We start from the raw sequence: 20,818 nt of genomic DNA, 5'->3' as shown, positions 1-20,818 counted from the left end.
CATAAATAAATAAAATAAGTTTATGACAGAAATTTTTATTTCACTTTTCCTTTGTAAAGTCTGAATTTAGCAACACGGGTGAGGAGAAGACAAAGATCTGATGACTTCGGTGACATTTAAAGTATTAGGGATCTGCTGTATTGGGTGACCAATGTGCTTCGGCTTGTGGTCTTCATCAGGGTCATAAAGTCAGAATCTAGACAGAATTTTTTGGTCTTCTCTGGATTAAACCTGCGAGGCCCTGGAGCAACAGTTTATGTTTGAGCGACGAACAAAATGAACATGTATAAGTAAAAGGAGAGAGCAGCTGAGCAGAAAACCCTCTGCTGTAATGCATCATATCCTCTGCAGAAGACAGGCAAGTGCTCTCTGCTGGAGCAATCACATCTAGTGGTCACACCTGCGTGAGGCTGCCTGTGTGTGTCTCCCTCACACTTGTATGGGGGAGGGAGGTTGACCTGTTGGGTACCTCAGTTCAACTTCTCATTAAAACAGGCTAATTGGAAACACCTGCAGTAGGAAGGACCTATAAAGACAGCAGCATGTCCTGAACACTTGACTCAGAAGCACACTGGTGTTTGGCTGGAGTAGCTGACAGGGCACGACTGCATGCACAGTCCGGTTGGAGGGTTTGAGGACACAGCGAGTGCAGCTGCAGCAGTCATGGCTGCTCGGTTCCTCATTGCAAGGTACCACGTTTAAATGTGCTTTCATGATCTACACTTCCTGTACTCAGATGTGGACCTTTGTCTGGTTTTATCTTTACTGTATTTGTGCTGTTTGACAGGTTTTTACTGCTTTATGTTTTGAGTGATGTGAACTACTCCTCAGCCTTTCCAGGAGGTGAGCATGCTGAACCCGTGCCAATGATTTATGAAATGATAACTTGCTGTCTGACGTGAAGACTCCAGTGAAGTCATGCCTGCACCCACAGTCTGCAGCATCCCTTTAGAAAATACTTTATTCATTATTCTACAGACTTATGTTGGAGATTTAGGGAGAAAGTCTGACTGTCAGACTTTCTCATTTCCTTCGCTGGTAACATAACCATTAATGTTCATGCTTTTGTCACAGCCTGATCAAGATGACCACGTTCTCAACCTCCAGTTCAGCTGGCACGGTGTGGTGAAGCCCGTTGGCAGTGCTTTCATCGGCACCAGCCCCGAGTTTGAGATGGCCATCTTCACCATCGTCTTCCTCATGAACACGGAGAGAAGCACCACAGTTGTGGTCAACATTGACCAGTGTCAGATGGAGCTGGTGGTGATCAGACACGGGCGCTCACTCGGGACGGCGTACCCCAAACTGCTCAGCAGCAACGGCAGACATGTCAGGCAGCACGCGCACTGATGTGATCCATCATTTTATTCACTTCTGATAAAAACTAATCTTTGTTCAGCAATACGTGGCCTCATTGATAAGGAACTGACCTGCCTAATGTACTGCAAAGGACATTTACATGTATTTCAAGATCACTGTGACCTCAGTAGCTTTCAATAAAATGTTACTTTGGAGTTCAACATTTTTATTTTGCACAGGTTTTTTTTTTTTTTTTTTTTTTTAGAAAACAAGTCTTTCTAGGCATTTACATTTATTCAATGTAATATATATAGAACATAGAACTGTGGCATGACCCTTGTGGGGACAGTAAAAGCGAACAAAAGCGAGATCCCGCAAGTGATGAAAAGTAAAGAAAATCATGTGTCCTTCCTCCCTGATGAGGCTTCAAAAAAGAAGGTTGTCCTGCTCCTGTCATCCATGCACATACAACCAAGCATAGGACCCACTGAAAACCTGAAATTATTGGATTTTAAAACCAAGCAAAGGTGGTGTTGATACTTTTGACCAGATGTGCACTCATATGGCTGTGGAAGAAAAAACAAGAAATGGCCCCTTTGCGTCTTCTATGGCATGATCATTGTTGGTGTGAACTCGTGGACCATTCACAATAAGAATGCAGTGAAGAGAGGTGACAACCAAATGCAGAGGAGGCATTATATGCAGGCTTTGGCACCGACACTTATCAAACCATTGGCAGAGGCTTCCCTCTTCAAATCTGACACGTCAACTCACAGTCCTGATCTGTAGCATCCTCGACATCCCTACCCTTGTCACTCTTGCAGGTAAGGCAGGACCAGCAGTAGAAGAAAGTAGTATTCCCTTAGTGAGGTGTGCTGACTGCCCCGCAGGCTTGGACAGGAAGTGTGTCCATGCCATTATTACCCTGCGTGTACTGACAGCATGTAAGGAATGGCTAAGTAAGAGTGGTCCTAGAATTTGCATGTTATCCTTATTTAGGGCAGTGCTTATGGATAAATATCACAAAGTGGTGATTACCAGGGGAATTCATAGGGTGAAGAAAATATTTTAGTCAACTGATCATTTTCACCCACTCAAAAATGCCATTTCTTGTTTCTCTCTCCTGCAGCTGTTCGCATGTAGAACAGCTGTGCCTTCACCAGGGAAGTCTCAAATGTCCCTGGAAGGGCAGGTCAAACCCCAACTTTCCAGTGTCATTATTTTTTGTTTAGGAATTTTTTATTCTCATATTCCTAATTTTTCAGTAACTTTGGAGCATTTCTTTAGGGTCCCCCCATGACATTTGTTTTGTTAGACATGTTGAAAATACCACAGTTGAAAACAAAAGAAGACCACTCTAATTTTTTGTCATAATTTGATATATTTCTGATGTTAGTGATGGTGTTACTCTTTATAGTGACAGTGTTCTAGGGTTAAACATGACAGTGAGTTCAGCACACCGTTACTGTATACCCATTCGTTTCTCCCATACTTGAAACACATTTTAATCAAGAAGCATTAAAATTTATCAGAGTGTGTAAGGGCTGGTGTGTTCTGTTACCTTCAGGAGGGCAACAACTTCCATTTTTCCAGTTAAAAAGGGAAAACAAACAAATAAACAGCAAGTTTGTTTTTATTCATAAATCATGGAAAACTATTTGCACTGGGTGCATGTTTATGCACGGTCTCCAAATTGAACACTAGAAAAAACAATATGTCAGAAATGACAAACTGGGACAGCACGTTCCCCTTCACTCTGCAACTCTCTGTAAGCGAACAGCCTGCACACCTTTACAATGTTTTCTTTCTTCCTTATTGGAGTTATTTCTGAACCAGCTGCCTAATCCAGATCTTATTTCACCTAACTTCATATTTACTCTATCTCTCTATCGCTCTCCTGTTTTCTTTAATGAACTGCTTTGATGAAATTTTCAATTCCATTTTTTTTATATAGTGACAAATTACAACCTTTGACTTTGGAGGGTTGTACTTGGCCTGCTACGCTGGATGTAAGAAGCTCTTCTCTCAACTGATCAACATTCCCAAGGCCACAAGGTGGTCTAGTACATTGGCTGTTGCCTTTTCTGTGTACTGAAATGAGGGGATGCAGATAAATGCAATTGCTGTCGGACTATCCAGTCTTTGAGTGATGACGTGATGAATCCTGTTTCTGGGCCCAAAGTGGTCTGCATTTAATAAAGCTGATGTGTTTTTATCATGTTTTAATGCTTTCTATCTTGTTCTATTTAATCTCAACAAGCCTCTAAAACAGTCAGTGATCACTGTTGGCTTCTCTCAGTTTTTATTAGGCTACTACTAATCATTTTAAAGCTCAGTTTTTAAACCCTTAAGATGTAACTACAGCCCAGCCCATGCAGCAGTATATTAATGACTAACTTCGTATTGTGGATGGATTATCTCAGTGGTTTTCCTGTTTGGTCCATTTACAGCATCCTGCCATGGGATTGCATTTGCCCCTAATCATTGGGAACCCTCACATTAACTTTTATCGAGTGGGAAAAAAGGTTTCCGTTCGTTAGCGTTCCTCCTCCAGCTTTACTGTTTATGTTATGTTAATATAGCTTTGTTGCGCTAGCGATAACGTAGCACATCATTATATACCAGCTAGCCCAACCTCAGTAGCCCTACAAATGTTGCTGCTGTTTAGTTTTCTGTCTTCATTTATGATGGAAGTGATAGCAGAGCTGTACGTTTTAATTTGTTTCATAAATTGCTCAGTCAGAACATGGTATATTATATTTAGATGGCCGCTAGCGAGCTAACTCCCTGCTAACTTCTAACTCCGTTAAATATCATAAATTGTGTTTTCATGGATGTCTGGATGTTAAACTTAATTGTTACACCTGGTAGAACAGCCACACTGATCATTTTATTACAGATGAGAGAATTTAGACAGTTTCTAACTCTCAGTAATGCTGCAGTGATCATTTGACTAAGGGACTTGCAGCGGAGTTTGGGCCCAGACATGGGCAATGACGTCAGACTTAAAGACCGGATAGGAAAACCCGGACATTTTTATCAATCTCAAAAATCACCCCAGACGCTCCGGATGGAATGTGAAAAGTGGACATGTCCGGGGAAAAGAGGACGGTTGGTCACCCTAATCAACTTACCTATGTCACTATACTTAAATATGTAGTATTCTAATACCTGGGAACACCTTAAACCTAGCTGTGGGCTGCACAGGGTTCTCAGGGAGCGCAATATTGAGAGACCAACAAAAGCACCACAAGAGAATAAGAAAACAATCCATAATGCAAAAACACACCAAAACATAACAACTCAAAATACTGGCTCAAACTGACCCAGAACCGTGACAGGTAAGGAGATGTCATTTCAGGACTTAAACCAGACTCTAAGAAATTGCTGTGTCTAATTTTGCGATGCTGCGAGTATCAAACTGGGTTCCGTCTGGAGGTTGAAGAGGAACTCTCCCTCGCCAGGCCGACAGCCGTCTGTGCCACAGTTTATCTCATCTCAGTTTATCTCATGGAGTGCAGGGCTAAATTTAAAATTATTAGATATTTAAGACAATGTATATATTCTTCTATGACAAAAAATACAAGTGTTCATTTAAGCAAATAAACAGAGCCGTAAGAGATGTTTTTCAGAAATTGTTGTCTTTATTTTGATTTGCAACTAACAAAATTTTTAAAAATTTGTAGTTTTTGTCGTGCTCTCTATTATGTGAACCCCTCACCTAATTTGTTATGTTTTTTAACAAATTAAACCCCAACAATCAAATGATCCCCTGTGAGCAAGCACTAGGCACAGTGGAAAGGAAAAACTCCCTTTAAACAGGAAGAAACCTTTGACAGAACCAGGCTCAGGAAGGGGCAGCCATCTGTCGCGACTGGTTGGGGGGTGAGAGGCAAAAGAAAAGAAAAATGAGAGCACAAGTTAGCTAAATGTTGCGCACGTTGTCTAACATGAACAACGTATGGTTTTCTGGACTGTGGATGAAAAGCAGTCCATCATTACTAGTCTTTAAAAGGGAACTAATCCATCACCAAGGTGGCAATATGGCTCAAGGAGGCCATAGACAGAGTTAAATAGGCAATCACTGTTAAGCATTGAAAAGCCCCAGTAAGCTGCAGGTATAATAAGGCCTACTGCGGCAACACCTAAACCTATTTTAAGTAGGCGTTTGGCACCATGACGCCACGAACCACTAGTCGGAGCCACGTCAGGAGATGGTTCTGAGACAGGACAATCAAGCTCTTCAGGTTGAAGACCAAGATTCTCCTGTGTCGGCACCACATCAGGAGGTGGTTCCAAGGCAGGAAAAAAAAGCTCCTCGGGTTCAGGAGCAAGATTCTCCAGCTGCAGAGGTTCACCAGTGATGTTGTGAACAGCAGCTAATATTTCTTCTTCCTCCTCCCTTCTCAGCTCATCCTTAAGATTATTAATTATTTCTCTTTTCATTTTAAGATGTTCATAAAGTTCATCTATGAGATCTTCGTTATGAACAATCTTGAAATTTTGCTCTTTGACTTTTTCTTTCAGCCAAAATATTTGCAGTGTCAGACTTTCTGTTGTCTTTTCTTGATACTCAAGATTTTGTAAACGTTTCTTGAGATTTGTGTTCGCTGTTTTTAATTTGTTTATCTCAGCAGCAATGCTGCTGTTCTCCTTAAGGAGATATTCTTCCTTTTCCTGAAAGTCACAGTGCATCATTTGAACGGTTTTAACCTGTTCCTGCAATTTAGCCTCCAGAGATTCCACCTGTGACTGTTTGTCATCCAGAGCCTGTCTCACCCGACGCTGAAGAGTACAGATTTCTTTTTTCAGCTCAACTATCTGTTCAGTCTTGTGATCTATTTCTCTATTCTGTTTTTCTATTATCTCTTCTTTTTTTGATATTTTATGGTGAGCTTCTCCCACTTGGTGCTCAAGTCTCACTAACGCTTCCTTGAGATGTGCGTTCTCTTTCTTCTGTTCATTTCTCTCCCTTTCAATCTGAGACAACTCAGCAACAATGTTGCTGTTCTGCTCAAGCAGAGATGCTTCCTTTTCCTGAAATTCATGGAGCATCATCCGAAAGGTTCTAACCTCTGCTTGCAAATTTTTATTCTCTGCAACAATTAGAGCTTGGATGTTATCTGACTGTTGAGTCACTTCTTCAAGCTCAACCATGCTTTCCCTAAAGTGGACATTCCTGTCATGCACATCTGTACTCATTTGTTCACGCTCATTTTTAAAGCGATAGTAATTCTTTTTGTAATATTTCTTTTCGCGCTTTAGGGTGCTTAACTCCAACTGGAGTTCTTGTATTTTCATTTGAAGGTCCCTAGGCTCCGATATTTCTCTCTCCACTAACCCACATAGTTCGATTGATTCCGCTGGAATCGCTCTGTCAGACTGTGAATTATTGACTATTTCTCGTGACATTTCTTTAAAAGCTTAATGCAACGTGTCGAAAGAAAAATACGTGTGCTTAATTATTTAACTTTAAAATAGTCCCTTTCTGAAAGGTTTCTGGTTTGCTAAACACAACTCGCTGTTTCTGAAAATGTTCCAAGTAAAACTGTGTTTGCAACGGTGAAGAGGGGGTATTTATAGACTTTTGTGGCTGCGAATTTGACGTCAGCGCTCTTTGAGCCTTTGATCCTTTGATTCTTTGGAACGTGATGTCACAGCAGGGGGCGTGGCCAGGATTTTTGGTCGAGGCGTCACATTAGCAGGCCAAGCAAATGTTTGCTGTATGGTCGGTCATATTATTCGTATGGTACAGTACGGAGCCCCGCAAGGGACATGGGAGAAAAAAATGAGAAGAACTTTTGCGAGCGCTCGCAAAAGTTACTCGGGATCTTGCAAAAGTTTTGCGAGCGTCCGCAAAAGATCCTGCTACTTTTTGATGGCGGTTCTGTTGAAGGGTGCGGTACGGTACGGAGCAGAAATGGAGGAGGATTTAGAACATTTCCTGCGGTCAAGAGAGGTCCCACAAGAGGACATCATACACATGCATCAAGACAAAGTACGTATAAAATTCCGTAAGTCAAAGAACAAGACAGCATAAAACACCGGGGTTGAGAAGGCGAGTAACTTGTTGAAAAACACTTGTTGTATATGCAAGCCTTTAATGTTAACTCTTGTAAATATGTTCAGGTTAATTAACATAACTGGTTAAGTGCACATATGTTTTGAAATTTCATAAAGTTATCTGGCTGTGCCGTTACCATGGTAACGTGGACGCCACTGTAATACATCCTTTTACTCTTGTAAGTGAGACATGTAGGCTGAAAATAAAGAGGTGTATCTTTTTTCAATGTCTTAAAATCTATTGACATATTTTGTAGACTTTTTAAGAACATTCATGATTTTTAATAGGCTAAGGTAAAAGATTGAAGAAGAGTCTCATGAACTTGAAGGGTTAATGTGTCTGCTGTCAATTATTGCAGTGCTTGCACAAATAAATTTCAAACATATTCAGAACATTGATATTTTAGAATCTGTATAATTCATTTACATTTCTTATGGAAAGTGCATGTTTTTTCTTGTACCCAGGACCATGGACTGAATATCATCGCACAAGGTTTGCCTTTAGATTCAAGCAACCAACTTTCCCCATCAAATTCAGGAGATCCACAGAGCCCCCTACGTGTATCAATTGGCAGGATAAAGGTTGTTGATGATCTTTTGACTGTATTTATGGACAGTAGCATAATGAATGTGACTTTAAAGTTGAACTTTGTAAATGAAAATGCTGTTGATGACGCTGGGGTGTCAAGGGAGGTTTACACTGCATTTTGGGAGCAATTTTTGGAACAGTGTGAAGGTGAAACTGAACGAGTTCCAAGGCTGAGGCCAGACTTTTGTGAGGCTAAAAGGCAAGCAGTTGGGCAGATATGGGTGAAAAGGCTTACTAGATCATGGTGTCTTTCCTGTGAGGCTGTCAAAAGGCATCAGTTGATGTAGACATTCTGATTACCGTACATCGTTTCTCAACTATCTCCCTCCTGTTGAGAGATCAGCTGTTGAGAAAGTTCTAAAAGGCACATTGGATGAAAATGATGAAGAGGACCTGCTTCACCTTTTCTACAAGGATGGGTTCCCACTTCCCATCACCTAAGAACAACATGCATCCTGCCATTGAAACAATGGCTCATAAGGCCATTCTCCAAGAGCCAAAGTATATAATGGATTGCTTCTCCACACCCATGGCACGTCTGCAGCTGAAACTGTCAGACAAGGAAAGTGTGTTGTCTCTGTATGAGACAAAGAAGGCCACAGGCAAAAGAGTAGTGCAGCTATTTGAAACAACAAAATTGATACTGTCTCAGGGAGAACAGACAACCTTTAACCATCTTCAGCGTTATGTCAAAAACACTGATGAACCAAAGCTGAAAAAATCCTGCACTTCTGCACAGGATCTTCTGTGATCTGTGTTGACAAAATTTGTGTGTGCTTTAATGCTGAAACTGGGCTCAACAGAAGGCCTGTTGCTCATACCTGTGGAGCTACCCTTGAAGTGCCATTTACTTACAGTTCTTATCCTGAATTTTGTACCGGGTTCGACAATGTCCTTTCCAGCAATTACTTTGAAATGGACATCATTTGAACTTGATGTGTGTACTAATGGTTACAGCTGTAATTGTTATATGTATGATTATCCTTGAGTTCATAAATTCTGTCTTTTTTTTTTATTTATCATTGAAGCATTTGATACATTCAGCCGTATAGTGAGCAGTCATCAATTTAATTTTCCGATGGTTTAGTTGTATGTTACCTCAGATTTCACAAGGACTTTTCATTGTTTAAAATGCTTTGAAAATGACTTTTCCTCTGCTAATGTGTTTCCTCTTTTTTGATAAATGAGTGCAAATAAAAGCAGCTCCAGTTATTCAGATATTTTAAGATAAAATAAATGTTTTAACTGTTCTCAATTTTCTTCCATGGTCCATATTTTTTAGTCCATCCATCTCTTAAACGTTAATGTTGATTCAGAACAAAACCCTTACTTTAGCTTGATGCTGAGAAACTGAACTTTTTAACATGGGGTTCTATGAGGGCTGGCTGGCTTTTGAATCCAGCACACCAGAGCCTGACCAGAAACTGGTCGCTCCTGATATGGGCGTCACTTATGGCTGCCGTAATAGCATTTGAGCTTCTGATGAGGTCACGCATGAGGCGTTTTCATAATAAGACACGAAACGAATGCTGAATAAAATTTGAAATGTTTCTGCTGAGCTATTTAACAAGTCAGCAGCGCCGCTGTGTGGCCAAATGAGCGTACTGCATCAAAAATCAAACGAGACGCTGAAAATGAGAGATGTGGATAGTTTTCCATTGTTTCTAATGCAGGACGCTTCGCACAGCATCACGCACACAGACAAAATTCTTTTAAAATAAATTATGTTAAAACGTTGAATTATGTTAATCAATGATGCGACAAAGTAAAAATACTCCATTACTGTACTCATGTAGAGTTACATTATTCGAGAATTCTCCTGAGAGCTTTGGTTTTACACCAAACATCTGAAGTCAAACGTCTCCACTGCAGTGCCTTGCGGTCAGCAGCGGATCAATTCCCATGACAAAGTGGTCAGGATTCTACAGAGCATCTTGGTATTACCTCACCCTGTGAGGATTTTAATATGTCAGATTATATTCTTTTTTTTTTATATATACATTTGTCAACAGAACACAAGTTTCCACTGAAATCACAGAAAACATACCTGACAGAATCCTTTGGTTGTTCCATATCCACCTGCACAGGAAACACCGGCAGGAAGACCAGGCCAGTGTTTCTTACAGACCTTTGGTTCAATGGCAGACACGTCCACCACCGTCGGCTCATCAACAGGTTCGCCATCAGTTTCAGTTTTTCCCCATCCAGCCACCTGACACACTTGATTTTCTTTTAGGTTTATTTCAGCACGTGGAGGCTGAATTGTTTGTACTCTGTGAACTAATCGAACGTTCACACACAACTGGAGACACAACATGAAGTAAAAAATAGAAACACATTTTCATGTAAAAACTCTTTTAAAAATATAATTATTCTACAAATACATCACATGAAACTGATGCTGCTTTCAATGATGTCATTAGCATGTTCAGTGTTTTCGTATCCTTCATGGATTTCATTTTCTCTCAATCTTTACTTTGGGATGATCAGTGTGTGCGGTCACTGTGTGAGTAATCATTGAGAGGGAATTAAAAATGTCAACAATTTTAAACTGATATCTTTATTTCTCATTAGGCAATCGTCACAAGCAGGTTAATGTCAGCATTGCTGTAACCAACGGCTGTCAGAAGTCAAAGGTCATTTTTATTTGATGCTATTGCACTTAATTGTGTTTTATTTTCCCTCGAAATAACATCTGCCTTATCAATAACTTAGAGTGATCTGATCAATAAACACAAGTTTGAAAAAGTTTGTTTTTGGATGAACTTCATGAACAGGAAATCTAACTCACAACCGGTCACAGTGTGCAGCAGTGAGCACAAAGTCTTCAGTGATGAGGAATTCTCCACAGACATGTTGACCCTTGTTATTCTGAACTGATCCCATGTAGGGTATCGAGTTGTCCGGAGCTTTTGTTCCATGAAAAATTCCTGTTGAAAACTCTGGTAAATTAAAAAAAAAGAAGATGATAAAGTTAGTGTGCCGTTTACAGCCGTAAGATAAATCAGGTATATTTGATGTTCACACTGATGCCTTGTAGACATGGTAGAAAACAAAGAAGAAACTTGTGAAGACAGTGCATGGTGCCAGCAGGACACTCAAACTGTCCTTTACTCAGTAGAAAGACTTTTATACATCACGCGTCTTAGTTTGAAGGCTGGTCTATCGTTATCATCTCGACTTCCTGTCATGCCAACCTCTCTGCAGTGCAGGTTTGATTTACCATTATCTAATGTCAAAAGGGGGATGGTGCGTTACAAGGCAGCAAGAGAGACAGAAAGGCAGGAGAGTTCAGGTAAGAGTTGGATTTTAAATAGAGGGTTCTGTGTGCGGGCAGGCGGAGATGAGGATCCAAATGCAGGACTCAAACACAGAATTGTAACTCAAAACCTCAGCTTTATTGCTGGAGAAATTAAAACATGAACTGAACAAGGGTAGTGAACACGAAAATATTGACCACAGTATAAAACACACATCCGATGGTACGATGCGGCACTGAGCAAGGGCAAACACAGGGCTAATATACACAGGGAAGTAATCAGGGAATGGAAAACAGGAAACAGGAAAACAATACACACTAAACTAACACTAAACTAAGACACGGACTGGACAGAGAGAGACAGACTAGACACTGAACTAAACCAGCAAAAAACATGAGAACACAAAACCTAAGAACTAATCCCTAAACAAGAATAACTAAAACATAGATTAATAATCATCATCATCATAACCAACAAAAGCACCACAAGAGAATAAGAAAACAATCCATAATGCAAAAACACACCAAAACATAACAACTCAAAATACTGGCTCAAACTGACCCAGAACCGTGACAGGTAAGGAGATGTCATTTCAGGACTTAAACCAGACTCTAAGAAATTGCTGTGTCTAATTTTGCGATGCTGCGAATAACAAACTGGGTTCCGTCTGGAGGTTGAAGAGGAACTCTCCCTCGCCAGGCCGACAGCCGTCTGTGCCACAGTTTATCTCATCTCAGTTTATCTCATGGAGTGCAGGGCTAAATTTAAAATTATTAGATATTTAAGACAATGTATATATTCTTCTATGACAAAAAATACAAGTGTTCATTTAAGCAAATAAACAGAGCCGTAAGAGATGTTTTTCAGAAATTGTTGTCTTTATTTTGATTTGCAACTAACAAAATTTTTAAAAATTTGTAGTTTTTGTCGTGCTCTCTATTATGTGAACCCCTCACCTAATTTGTTATGTTTTTTAACAAATTAAACCCCAACAATCAAATGATCCCCTGTGAGCAAGCACTAGGCACAGTGGAAAGGAAAAACTCCCTTTAAACAGGAAGAAACCTTTGACAGAACCAGGCTCAGGAAGGGGCAGCCATCTGTCGCGACTGGTTGGGGGGTGAGAGGCAAAAGAAAAGAAAAATGAGAGCGCAAGTTAGCTAAATGTTGCGCACGTTGTCTAACATGAACAACGTATGGTTTTCTGGACTGTGGATGAAAAGCAGTCCATCATTACTAGTCTTTAAAAGGGAACTAATCCATCACCAAGGTGGCAATATGGCTCAAGGAGGCCATAGACAGAGTTAAATAGGCAATCGCTGTTAAGCATTGAAAAGCCCCAGTAAGCTGCAGGTATAATAAGGCCTACTGCGGCAACACCTAAACCTATTTTAAGTAGGCGTTTGGCACCATGACGCCATGAACCACTAGTCGGAGCCACGTCAGGAGATGGTTCTGAGACAGGACAATCAAGCTCTTCAGGTTGAAGACCAAGATTCTCCTGTGTCGGCACCACATCAGGAGGTGGTTCCGAGGCAGGGAAACCTCCAGCAGAACCAGGCTCAGGAGGGGACAGTCAACTGCTGGGACTGGTTGGGGGGGAGGGTGAAAAAAGAAAAAAGATGAAGAAGGTGGAGAATATGTGTTAGGGGGGACAGGAGAGGTGAAAAGTAAGATGGATCACAGGTGGAGGAGGACGAGGCTAAATCATCTGAATAAGCGGCAGAACCAGCCTTTTTTCTTCTTTTTCAGGTATTTTTCCATGAGCTCGTTCTCCAGGATAAGGGTTCTCAGCTGATCGTTTGTTTCTGCATTCTGCTGCTCGAGTTGCTGGCATCTTTGCTCCATTTCTTTTAAAGTTTCTTGTTTTTTTCTAAGCTTTTCTGTCAGGTCTTTGTATGCTGCCTCCTCCATTAGATTTGCCTTGCACATGTCTGTATTTCTCTCTTGCTTTTTGTTGTGCATCTCTTCTAACAGCTCATTTTTTCTCTGGATTTCTTGACTCGTACGCTGCAGGTCTTCATGCATTTTCTCTTGTTGTTGCTTTTGTGCCTGCATTTCAATTATTTGGCTCTTCAAGTCATTGGACTTCAACAACATCTCCTTAATGACCGCTGAGTGTTTCCTCTTCATTCCATCAATCCTACGCTGCATCTTTGAACATCGTTTTTCCAGTATTTCCTTTTCTCTTTGCAGTTCAGGTGTTTCATTACAAAATTCTAGATGCCTTCTCTCAAAGTCCCGGAGAATACGTTCTTCTTCTTCCTGTTGCTTTTTTTCTTCAAGAAGCTTTTTATTTTTGCGCTTTATTTGACCAAACCTGACTATCAGATCGTTGTACAATTTCCGTGTGGCTTTGAGTTTGTCCTTCATTTGTATTTCCTTTTCTCTTTTCAGTTGAAGTGTTTCCTCATATTCTTTATTATAAAATTCTTGCAATTCTAGATGCCTTCTCTCAAAGTCCTGGATAATACGTTTTTCTTCTTCCTGTTGCTTTTTTTCTTCAAGAAGCTCTTCATTTTTGCACTTTGTTTCACCACACTTGACTTTCAGATTGTTGTACAATTTCTGCATGGCTTTGAGTTCGTCCTGCATTTGTATTTCCTGTTCAGTCTTCTGTTGGTGGATTTTTTCAATTGTTTTCTCCGCTTCATTGAGCTTTCCTCGAAGCACCTGATTCTGTTTCTCAATGTTTTGGAGATCCCACTGTATCTCCTCAATATTAGCTTTCTTTCGTTGAAGCTGGGCAGATGTTTCTTTTAATTCAGCACTCTGTGTTCCTGATGAAAGAAAACGAGAAAAGATCTTCTCTCGTCCTTCATCAAACTTCACTCCCGAGCCCTCGTTGATCATTTTTATATCAGGCTGGCGTTGCTGTTTTTCTTCCAGGTCTTTATTTCGTGCTTCCAGTTGTCTGCACTTTTCCTCTAGTTGAAGCTTCTCTTCTTCAATTTGTTTAATTTTGTAATGTAGGTCAGATTTTTCCTTCTGACTTTCATGTAATGCTCTTTGGACTGATAAGACACCATCCGTGGTCATTTCTCCTGGAGAGATTGGCCGGCCAGAAAACAAAGGACAGGGAGCATAATCTTTTTGTGTTTGTTGGCGTTTTCGTGGAGGCATGTTGGAGCCTGTGCACAGTGACTCTGAAAAGGCTTAGAAATATTTCCAAATGTATCTCTGGTCGAACGTTTGAAGGCTGTGAACAAACTGATTTTAAAATTGCTGCTTCTGATCCCTATTTAAGGACTTTCGTGGCTGCGAATTTGACGTCAGCGCTCTTTGAGCCTTTGATCCTTTGTTCGATCACAGGATCACAGGATCACATGACAGCTGTGCGTAATTCTGCGCATGCTCAGAGAATACACATTGAGATGCACGGTTTTGTTTTGTGTTGAATTTTTTTAAATACCCTGAAAACAGTGTTGCCAACTTAGCGATTTTGTCGCTATATTTAGAGAGTTTTCAAACCCCCCTTAGCGTCGTTTTTTTTTTTCTAAAAAGCGACTAGCGACAAATCTGGCGACTTTTTCTGGTGTTATTGGAGGCTTATTTATGACGACTTTTGACATGAAAGCGCTTGTTGCTCTTACTATCAACAAGCAGCGGGTGCTGCCGTGGGCACATTGCTCGTGCCAAAGCGCTCACAGGCGGAGGATAGTCCTCCTCCAGCCACTATCAGGGCAGGAGATGTTCACGTGCGTCCAAACTGCAAATGAATCGCGCACGAGCAAAACAGCCGCTCCCGCACTGACTGTAACGCAGTCAATTCTTCTTTTACTGTTATGCTGTTTTGTGGATCACAAGGTTTAAAACTACGAGGGCCGGTGTCTTTTAGATCTCACCCTGGGTCAACACACCTGAATCAAATGATTAGTTCATTACCAGCCCCCTGGAGAACTTCAAGACATGTTGAGAAGGTAATTTAGCCATTTGAATCAGCTGTGTTGGTTCAAGGATACATCTAAAACCTGCAGGACACCAGCACTCGAGGCCTGGAGTTGCCTACCCCTGGTCTATATGATCTGGTCAGAGAGGCTGACTGCATCACCGCTGATGATGAGTACTAGCGGTTCTGAGACAGGAGAATCAAGCTCTTCAGGTTGAGGACCAAGATTCTCCTGTGTCGGCACCACATCAGTAGATGGTTCTGAGACTGGAGAAACAAGCTCCTCAGGTTCAGGAGCATAAAGAACGAGCTGACATTTTTCTCACGAAACCAGCGATCAGCTCAACAGACCCTCAGTTTACCTGCATGCATCCTCCTCCTCATCTGTCAGCTGTTTAACACCTGCTGCTAATTCAAGAAACACGCCTACGTTACCTGGTGATAGTAACTGGGCAGCCGGTACTCGATATAACGCAATGTCAGCGCATTTTTCTGCACAAGATAAGTAAATATAGTGTTTTCCCAGAGCTGCTGGAGCTTGTTTCCTTACAGAGCACTTTATAGGCGAAGCAGCTTCATCAGCGGCTGATGTCCAATCACCGGCACACAGCTTTGAAACCTCACCATAGTTTTAGCTCTCAGTGGTTAAACGCATGACTTCATTCACTCAGGTTCTGTCTGTCGGGTCACGTTTACTTCGCTGTTTTATTTACAACTGAGCAAATCGGTTTGGCTGAGGTTAAAGTTACAAACTCAAATTGTCGGAACAGGTTTGCTCGTTTCTTGGATTCATTTGGTGATTTATTAAATGTATAACTGTTATTCTAATCTGCTGCTGAGTCTCTTACACTTTTCTTTATGCTGTATATTTTCACGTCTCTGGAATAGTTGGCAGTTAGATAGTCAGCTGGGAAACTCTGTGTTAACTCATGGAGCTGAGGATATCGTGGATATGCTGACCTCGCTCCGTGGTGTACAGGGCCGTTTACCCTCATGATTAATATTCACAATAAAAATATTAGCCGAACATCATGAAGTCTGTATGTGTTTCATAGTGTCGAACAACCTTTGTACAGTTAAAGCCAGCAGTTACTACATGACGGAAACACCAACGTTATCTCTTTTATGTGTTTATACACAGGTCACGCTGATTACTGAACAAAAACCCAAAGATCAGATGTTAAACAGATTTATTTGCTCTCTCTCCTCCTTAAACATGTTTTTAATGTTAGTTATAATTCAGAATTGGCGACTGAAACACGTAGGACACATAAGAACATCAGGAAATAAAACACTGATAAATATAACCTCAGTAAAAGAAGTCAGCGGGGGTTATTACAGCTGTGTACAGGGGGTCCAGCGATGGACTTGTGGTTCTGTGAACAGCACAAATGCCAGGTGACTGTGAAATAACTAACAGCACTTCTTCCACAAATGAAGCCAGTACCTTACTATCCTAAAAGATTAGCCCTAGTTGCTTGTGCTTTACCTCCATGCGTGAGATCAGTATGTGCAGCAGCTTAAGCTGTACAATGTTTCAGGAAATAGTTCATTTCACCTTTTGACACTGTTAGTTCCACACGAGGTACACGAGAGATGCAGTAGCCTTGGTAAAAGTTGTAATATGATCGAGAGCACATCAATAATTCAAGTCTGTGAAAGGAGAGGTTTAAGAGTGTCCTTTTATTATTTACACTGGTGCAAGTTGTGTAGTATGTTATCCAGGCAGTCTTTTCTTTCACTCCCCACTTCAGATGATAAAGCTGTTGGTCACTAAACGTCTCTCAGTGTACTTTTTCAGGACTTTAACGATATTGGGGTAAAGTTGTGATGCCTCATGTCCAAATCAGCAGGCTTAATTCAGTCAAAGGTATTTAAACAGATTGCAGTAAAACGAATCTACTGATGTGTTAATTGCACTGCCGTCCTTGCTCTGTATTTCTAATGTGACAGCTGCACACTTGGAGCTCCACTGCTTTAACGTGACAGCAGACTTTCATTCAGTGAGGTGGAAACTCTACAGGTTGCATTTACGACGCATTGTAATCAGTCATCGTAAGCTTGGCTGTTTCACTGGTGTTTTATTACCTTTTTACTCCAGTAATCACTTTAAAAGGTCAAGTTCTTCCCTGTTAAATTTGGAAAAGAACAATTGTAACTGTAGATGGTATAAAAATGCATGAATATTATGCTTTGCATGAGTGGATCAAGCAAATTAAGCGATTTCTTCTCTGATGTTAAAAAGGTATAAGAATGCAAAGGTCTACGACACTGGTTTAAACTCAAGACTGAAGTTGTATCCAAACAATACTGAGAAACTGAAGATGTACATGTGTTTTCAACCTGATAATCTGTATTCTTACCCATGTTCTCTCTCAGCCACAAGTCCTGTGCAGCCTAGAGCGTGGCAGGGTGGAAGAGGGGAACACGATGTGTATGGAAGTCCTCGTCCTTTCCAGTACATGAGGGCTCTGCGGCCGACAGATCCAAAGATCAACCCTAATGTGCGCGATCAGGTCCAAGTCCAATCCCCGAGCTCGTATCAGCCACGCTCTAATATTCCCGCCCACAGACCCATGGAAACTTATCCGCTCCAGCCTCAAGCACACAGAAACCACCTTGTGGCCAAGCCCAGGAGCTTTGACTTGAGCCTGAGGATTCCTTTTGCTCAGTCTCGTGATGGTGCTAATCCTCCTCGGTACGGACCAAGCGGCTTTATTATTGACAACAGTTTTAATAATCCCGGCAGACGCCATGGCCATGACGCTTCCAAGCTGGGCTACCAGTTCAGCTTATCCGTTCCCTTTTCACGAGGTTCTCCACGCCGCCAGGAACATCACGGCGGACATCGACACAGGCCTGAGGAAGCTGATTTGGGTCACCAAAGACCGCAGGTTTATGTGCCGCCTCATACAAGGCCGCACCCCAACGAGCAGCAGCAGCATCATCATCATTGTGAGCATCATCATCGTGAGCAGCATCATCGTGACGAAGGCCGCCCTGGTCGGGTCTCTGCATTTCCGGAGCCAGATGGACTGGAACGCCCATCAAGGCCGCGCCATCCTCAGAGATATGTCGACCCTTACAGTGGCTACTACAACTCCCACATGAATCCTACGTGGAACGACTACTGGTGGTATTACCATGGACCTCACTGGGGTCATGTAAAGCATCCATCTTCTGACCCTTGGCCAAATTTCCATCGGTCAGCTTCAGACTGACATGGTGGGTCACTGGTTTTTGGCTATTACAACATGGCATTTCTTGATGGTTAAAACCTGTTCCTCATATTTCTTCCTCCTTCACAGCTCTACAGTGCAACAAGGATCTCCTGTATTTATCTAAAATAAAGTGTGAAAGCTCTCCTGCAGTTTCTCTCGTCTTCTGTCAGGTTGAAAGAATAGCTGAACACTTGGGTTGAGGTTGATCTTTAGAGCTAATGACATTCATGTGTTTGCAAGCAAGAAGCAACAAGTCTATGCCCGAATATTAAAAGCCACTGACTCTGCAGCTCACTAAATATTTGGGTGATGTACATTTTGAACTGCATCTAGAGATGCAACTGAGCCCAGTATTTCACAATTATCGCAGGCTTGACACAAAATCAAGTGTCCCGTCTTTGAGCCAACTCTAGCCCTCACTTTCACTAGAGCTGCCATTTAAAAGTCCCCGAGAGTGAATCAGACGTTCCATCCTTCAGTAGTTGCTTGCATACAAACTTGAAATGGTTTTGGAACTTTAGTCGAGTGCCTGTCATAAGATTTTAATATTGCTACTCCTTAATCCAGTGCATCATTGTGGAAGAACTGTAAAATGGTTCTACTTCAAGTATTCTGTGCTGGCTGACAGTGGGGCTGATGGTAGGGGGAGTGGCAGAACATCTGTAAAGATGTGTTTGAGGGTTTTGTTAAAAGCTGAACCTCCAAGGTTTGCAAAAGTCAATAGCAATGCACAAAACACAAAGTCCATCATTATTCAAATAAGTTTCTTTAAAGAGGTTGAAGCACAGCAGTGACGCATCACAGCATAAAGGAAATGTGCAACAGACTAGAAAAATGCAGCAGTGCACTGGCACAATGAACGTCCACTAGGTGACAGGTACGTGCTCTGCAAGAGCAATCGCCTAAAACATGTGTTTGAAGGAACTGGTGAGCAGAAATTGAATTGTATGTTGGTGCTCTGTTTTGCAGAGAGCAGCAGGTTTCTCCAGAATGTGAGATCTACCTGGAACATCAAAAAAAAAAAAGCAGTGGGGCTCTTATGGCTTGGTGCACTGACGCCAGTAGTCTACAATGGGTTGTTTCAAAGGTTTCCACATCTCAGCCAACAACTGAAACAGTATTTTATTAAGCTGATGACATCTGAACCTCAGTGGTACAAGAGGCTCCTCCCACCAGTGTGTGGGTGTGTCTCAGTGTCAGAGAAGCTTTTAAATGCAGAGAGAAGAGAATGGCAAGACTTTTATACACATTTCCCCTCATGATTGCTCTTGAAGGCCACAGCATCCATAAATATTATTTTTCATCTCTTGCTATAGAGGATTATAGCTGCTATAAAGCAAACAAATTAACAATGAACTTAGGAAAAACTTCCATTCACTACTGTTCACTTCTTTCATGTTGGTTTTGGACTGTAGATCAATAAAGTTGTTTAGCTTGACTGTTTTGTTCTAACTGCAGCCACGATCTAATGTTGCCACCAAATGGCCAAAGGAGACTGTTCTACTCCAGCCTCCACCACAGAAGAAATATCAATCCCCAAAGCCCAAAAGCTATGAATTTGGTCTGAGAATTCCTTATTTTGATCTTTTGGTCAGAAATGAAGAGGGGGATTTGTCCAGTGAAGGACGTGATGGTGGAAATGATAAGATAAGATAAGATAACCTTTATTAGTCCCACACGTGGGAAATTTGTTTTGTCACAGCAGGAAGTGGACAGTGCAAAAGTTATGAGGCAAAAATTAGAATACAATAAGAATAAATACAGTACACAACTGTACAGAATAGAATAAAATAAAATACTATATACAGTAGAATAAAATAGAATAAAAATATACAATAAGATAAAAATAGAATACGAATGCTATATACAACTGAGTAAAAATACAACGATGCCAGAAAGGATTATTGCACTTAGTGTTATTGCATATGTATGGATGTGTGTGCTTGATCAGTTAAAGTCTTTATTATGGAGTCTGACAGCAGTGGGGAGGAAAGACCTGCGAAATCTCTCCGTCCCACACCGTGGGTGCCGCAGTCTCCCACTGAAGGAGCTGCTCAGTGCTGTCACAGTCTGCTGCATGGGGTGGGAGACGTTGTCCAACAGGGATGACAGCTTAGCCGCCGTTCTCCTGTCACTCACCACCTCCACTGGGTCCAGAGGGCATCCTAGAACAGAGCTGGCCCTTCGGATCACCCTGTTCAGTCTCTTCCTGTCCCCAGCAGAGATGCTGCCGCCCCAGCAGACCACACCATAAAAGATAGCAGAAGCCACCACAGAGTCATAGAAGGTCTTCAGGAGTGGGCCCTCCACCCCAAACGACCTGAGTCTCCGCAGCAGGTACAACCTGCTCTGCCCTTTCCTGTAGAGGGCGTCTGAGTTATGAGTCCAGTCCAGTCTGTTGTTCAGATGAACACCAAGGTACCTGTAGCTGTCCACAGCCTCAATGTCCATACCCTGGATGTTCAGTGGTTGCAGTGGAGAATGCTTGTGCCTGCGG

The 20,818-nt window shown here is 41.7% G+C and overlaps 1 protein-coding gene across 2 annotated transcripts; it reads left to right on the top strand.

The window, feature by feature from the left end:
* Positions 1 to 530: 530 nt before the first annotated feature.
* Positions 531 to 18,470, top strand: LOC309710852 (uncharacterized protein). Of its 2 annotated transcripts, XM_082540672.1 has the most exons (4): positions 531 to 689; positions 788 to 843; positions 17,480 to 18,325; positions 18,409 to 18,470. In XM_082540672.1, exons 1-3 carry the CDS (start codon positions 610 to 612, stop codon positions 18,319 to 18,321), a joined length of 978 nt encoding a protein of 325 aa, XP_082396798.1. In that variant the 5' UTR covers positions 531 to 609; the 3' UTR covers positions 18,322 to 18,325; positions 18,409 to 18,470. The 2 variants fall into 2 exon arrangements, 1 of the variants encoding a protein (XP_082396798.1); XR_014277814.1 differs by lacking the exons at positions 17,480 to 18,325; positions 18,409 to 18,470 and adding an exon at positions 1,075 to 1,520 and having other exon boundaries at positions 532 to 689.
* Positions 18,471 to 20,818: the final 2,348 nt, after the last annotated feature.

This window comes from Aulonocara stuartgranti (genome assembly GCF_965226115.1).
Source record: "Aulonocara stuartgranti genome assembly, chromosome: 7".
NCBI classification, from domain to species: domain Eukaryota; kingdom Metazoa; phylum Chordata; class Actinopteri; order Cichliformes; family Cichlidae; genus Aulonocara; species Aulonocara stuartgranti.
This window is presented reverse-complemented; position numbering and strand designations above follow the sequence as displayed.